This window comes from Anoplophora glabripennis, unplaced genomic scaffold (genome assembly GCF_000390285.2).
Source record: "Anoplophora glabripennis isolate ALB-LARVAE unplaced genomic scaffold, Agla_2.0 scaffold106, whole genome shotgun sequence".
NCBI lineage: Eukaryota > Metazoa > Arthropoda > Insecta > Coleoptera > Cerambycidae > Anoplophora > Anoplophora glabripennis.
The window spans coordinates 759,250-764,957 of NW_019416398.1; the positions used below are offsets into that span (position 1 = coordinate 759,250).

General features: G+C 30.4%; 1 protein-coding gene across 1 annotated transcript; it reads right to left on the reverse strand.

The window, feature by feature from the left end:
- Positions 1-512: 512 nt before the first annotated feature.
- Positions 513-1,521, reverse strand: LOC108904102 (vacuolar protein sorting-associated protein 28 homolog). Its single transcript, XM_018706520.1, has 4 exons — positions 1,398-1,521; positions 1,278-1,338; positions 1,010-1,205; positions 513-957 (listed from the first exon to the last, which is right to left on the reverse strand). The coding sequence occupies exons 1-4, from the start codon at positions 1,411-1,413 to the stop codon at positions 586-588; spliced, it is 645 nt and encodes a 214-aa protein (XP_018562036.1). The 5' UTR covers positions 1,414-1,521; the 3' UTR covers positions 513-585.
- Positions 1,522-5,708: the final 4,187 nt, after the last annotated feature.

The window sequence follows — 5,708 nt, forward strand, 5'->3', positions numbered from 1 at the left end:
ACATCCCTAACTACTACAGATACTAATGATACTATAGTTCACACTGATCTGATCACTGATCCGCATGCCATGGCACGGGTCGTGCGAATACGCCTATATATTTTTATTCATGAGTCATGACCGAATAGTGAAAACAGGGTCTGTTTATTTACATTTTTGCACCAGTTTCCAGACGCAACAAGATTTTTAAAATTGATTTTTTGCGGTTATTGAAATTTTTAGATTTGATATAAAATATCAAATTATAAAACAAAATGGAAAGTTAAAAATAATAAAGTTGACCTATAATTGTTAATAAACATATACATTGTACCATAAGGGCCTTTCGATTTGGCAAAAATAGTAGCTACCAGCAGCTAATAGCATCTTAAGTGTTACTCTGAACTGATATTAGTTGCTAATAGCACATATCTAAATTACATACCCATTTTCATACTCATCTAATGTAAGAAAATGAAAAAACAAAATCTGTGTTATAATAATATAAAATTATATACAGGAAAATACATTACTAAATTTAAAATTTTTTTATTTTGATTATATGATTATAAAATATTCTATCATTTTATGTTGAATAGTTATTATCTATGCTGCATTGTGCAAAACTTTATTAAATGAAGCATAAGCACTCTCAAGATCAAACAGCAACTGTCTTACTTGTGATTCAGACAGTTCATCCGATGCTTGCATGGAATTTAAAGTAGCTAACCATTCTGCCACTTTTTGTTTTCCTTCAAAATCAGAAGGTAAAATACTAAGCCTATTCATAGTATCAACCAAGTCTCTCAATTCTGGATGCAAATCATCCATGGCTCTAATATCCAATCGTAATTTATCCATAATGGTAATAAATAAAGAAACGATGTCAGCAATACATTTGCTGGTATTACCTTTATCATCTTTAATTGTAATCGGACGATCTTCTTTTATTCGTTCTAAAGCAGCTGGACAGTCAAGCTAAAAAGGAATATGTGGTTATTATCAACAATGTCAAGAAATATTTTCTCACCCTATACTTGCGAACAAATGCATCTACTGTTGGGTACTCATCACTGTTAACTTGTCGAAAAGCTGCCTTATATTGAACTAATAACTTGCTGCAAGCCCCAGTGTATTCCTTGGGGGTAACACAATCTCTGATATATGCTTTCTCTAATTGTTGTAATGTATTTATAACAGCATATAAATCTGCCAGGTTATCATACCTAAAAGATTATCGATATTAATATATTTTACTTTTTTATTCATTAGGATGGTTAGATTATTTTAAATCTTACTTTTCACGCTCTCGAGCATTATGATAAAGCTTTACTTCTTCGTACAATTCAGGACGATTGTCTGCAATAAACAAAAACATTGTACATAATGAATCATTATGGATGTATACACGTATTCACCTTGGCTTACAGACATTTTAATACAAAATAAATTTATACGATTCAAATAGTTAAATTACAACTTTATCAAAAAAATTATACACAGCAAAATATAATTATACACATACAAACATTCTATGACATCATTGACATCTGACTATTTGACATTGACATCTATGACATAAAATATCTATGATGATTAATAGAAAGACCATAGATAAGGAAAAACATAGAGCGCATAATATCCAATGAACCCGTGATAATTTTTAAGATGCAAGCGCATCAAGCGGTGAAAGCAGTAAGCTCCGAGACAAGGTAATTTTGACATTGCCGTTCGTGTTTACAGTCTTTACAGATTCATTTGAACAACATTCGTTTTATTTCCCACTATTATTAGTAATTTTGTTATTAAACTGCGGTTATTTGACTTTTATGATATTTTATAGGTTTCAAAAATTTAATAAATAAATTTTAATGCAAGTATTTATGTCTGCCTTGTTTGTTTCTAGCATTACAATTTAATGTACATATTTTGAGGTTATAACTATGAAGTTATCCGTTGTGGAATACCGACATTTCCTATTTAAGTGCCAACGAAAACTCGTTGTATATCAGAAGGAGAGGCAGTTTTTAACGCTGATCATGTGGTACTATGTGGGAAAATTGGGCAAAGTGATTTAAATTTAGAAATTTATTCATTGTGTCTGCAAACTAGTGCCCTTACCAACAACGCTCTTAAAATTCAGGGAGTATTGTCTATCGACAATAATATTTTGAAAATTTCTTCAATTTAATAAAAACTTAATTCTGGGTTTTTCTTGGGCCATGAAGAACAACCATGAACTGAACAATAATAGTTCGACAATTTCTTCTTTTTATCCATAACCCTAGATAATGTCCATAACTGCTGAAGATTTCCTCACACTATTTTTTTAATATAACAAAAGCAAACACATAGTTTTAAATAAAATACAAAACGAAATGTCACAAACAAGAAATCATTACCTTGTTTCACTAGTATCACTTGTCACCGCCAGAGGGCGAGCTCTTAGCTGCATTCGCGGATATATACACTGGAAGTCTACCGTGTTCATTATTGTTTATGAGAATTTTACTAACTAGAGTTCTATATTTTCTGTTGTTAATATTCAAATTTATATTAATAGTTTACCTTCACATCAATTTCATAACGAAAAGAAAGAATATAAGAAATCGTTTGAAAGGTAAGTTGCACCTTACGTTAGTCAATGCATTAAGTAAGTATTTACTTATACAGGGTGATTCAGAACTTATCCAAAAAAAATTCTGGATGTACAGGGGACTCTTACAAATACAATTTTGTAAAGAAAAAATCAAAAATGTCAGTTCGAAATTTGATTTAAAAATACACTTCTGCACGGCACTAGAAACTGGTCCACTGTAAAACCTGACCGCGCACAATGCGACCGGTATGGCGGCGTGATAAAAACGGACAAAAACTTTCGCAAGGAAAGAAATATGTAAATAGAATTTTATCGCACCTATTTTATATCGGCAAATTCAAATGCTTTTGCCTTTATTAATTATTAATAAAATTAATTTGTGTTTTTAAATAATAAATACATTTGACATACCCGATGCTGCAACAGCAATTGTTCAAAATTTTATCCACTCACGTGTAAACACATTTGGGTCCGTCTTACTCACTTTTTACGAACTAACACAAATGATGTCTTGTTTCACCATAACACAAACGCTTCACCATTAAATTAAAACGATATCCATCAACTCCGAGTACACGCAAACCATTTTTGACACTAACTACCCATTTTTGACACCAACTACTAAAAACGTATTATAAAAACCACAGATAACAGGTAAATATCGCAACGACGATTGCAAAATCCGAATTTAGTATTCGGGTTCGATGAGGCCACGTGGCCAATAATGCTAGAGACTACAGTTGTCCAGCTATGTAGTGGTTTAATGTGCTATAACTTCAATAATTTTTTTCTCAGAAACTATAAGGATTTTACAATTTTTTTTTTACAATATTGACTCCATTTCTCATGCCGCATCTATTCCCAAATTTTTTTGGATAAGTTGTGAATCACCCTGTATATATCTAATATTATTGTTACTGTTACTATGATTACTATGTACATTATTGTACATGATAGTGGATGGATGGTGGATGGCGTGGATAAACAGCCATAGTTTAACTGACTTAAAACGTATGTCGCAAAAAAAATCCTTATTTTTTCAATTCTTTAATTTTACAGTAGTTCAAATGAGAAATTTGATAACGTGCAGTACTTTTGCAAATTTAACGTGCGTTTATATGCGTCCAAGGGCACAGCTAGGTGGCGCGGGGAGGCACGCCCCACCCAGAGTTCTTGCTGCATGTTGCAAGTTTCACAATTACATTATTATTACTGGTCATTCGTTCTGTATAGTTTAATTAATATAAAATTTTAAACAAAAATAATTATATTACTTGTTTTAATAAGTTAAGCGTAAAACAGTCAGATTGAATCATTTTAGACCACTGTTTGCTTTTAGCCGTTGGGTAGAAAGGCTTTTGCACAAATTCCTCGGTTTAACCATATATTCTTGGTATTTTTGAAACCATGATTTCACATATTATACCCTTTGTTTAATAAACTAGTTCTCGGCCCCCCTATAGGAACATTCCTGGCTACGCCCATGTTCTTGTATTGTGATTACAAAATGTCCAGTTTTGTTTAGTTTGTGAACCAAAGTTAAATACAGGGTGATTCAGAACATATCATATTAAATTTACAGAGGACTCTCATGCAAATACAATTTTGTAAAAAAAAAATCAAAAAGGACAGTTCTAAAATGATTTAAAAATACACTACAACGCGAATGATGCTAGAGAATACAGTAGCCCAGCGATTTAAGGGTTTTAAATACTACAACTTCAATCAAGTTTTTCTCTGAAACTATAAGGATTTTACAAAATTTTGTTTAACAATATTAACTCCATTTTTTATGACGCATCTATTATCAAATTTTTTCGGATAAGTTGTGAATCGCCCTGGATATTGTGGCGTTGTAGTTTTACCGATGATGAGTGGTGACAAATAAATTTCTATAAAAACGGCAGAAAAACAATTTAACTATTTTGTTCTCTCATATATAATTATGCAAAATCTACAAACGAACCTTAAAAAATGCACAAAATATAATTTATTAATGCAAAGGAAATATTTTGTACAAATTGTTATAATTACTAAGCTTAATACATAATTATTATACAAAATATTTCATAATTTCCAGACATACAGGAGAAGAAGATATAATATTACAAATAATTCAGTGGCAGTTGATGAAAATTTTAAGGGTGGCTATATTTTGATAAAAAAGTGCTGTCAGTTGGTTATGAAAAAAAAACACATTTTACACATGTTGCATGAATGTGCAACCTTTAAATTCTCAAGATTGAAAACCTCTATATTAACTTTTTCATTAATTTTTCATTCAATTTCATTCGTTATAAAAGTTTTCTATGTGAGAATAGAAATTATAACCTAAGAGAGGGTTCCATACTTCATTATCAAAATTGTATAACCACCTTAATTTTTATAATCTGCCACTGAGATAATTTTATTTCCATTGTTTCATAGTTTTTTTTTTGGAACTTTTCCGAAGCATAAATGATCTAATTCTCCATGTATGTAAGCTTTTAAAGAAATAAACGATACGCTAAAATAGTTCTAAAACTAGACAATGTAGAACACTACACAATACTTAAGTAAGTCAATTCATAAGAATATCACACACAAGATGTTTATAAAATTACATGATGAATATTGTACACTTTTGTAGAGAAATAAATAGGTATATTAAGTAGTGTGATCATTTCTACAGAAGCGGTATCAAGAACTCCAAAATAAATTTTGAATTACATAAAAAAATACTGCAAATATTGCAATAAGAAAAATACTGTTTTCCTCATATTAAAATTGTCTGTAACGTCCGATATTCAATGGTTCATAAATCTTGTTTTTTTATTATTGATGAACTCACGATGATTTTTCTATTCCAAATTTGAAAACCACAATTTTTAAATAGGTATCTATTCAAAATTTATTGTCTATTCTCCAATTAATTCATCACAACAAGGGCATACAAAGCTACAAATACTTAAGAATTGCATTTCTTAGTAAATAACGTTTTGAGTAATACATAAATTGTAACATACAAGATATTGTTCATGTCTCATTTTCTCTAGGTAAAACAAAACTTGGCAAAAAATAAATTATTTTAATTATAGTCGCTAATTCATGTGCCTTTCACTTGTCAAACATGACACTCAGATCAGCCTTA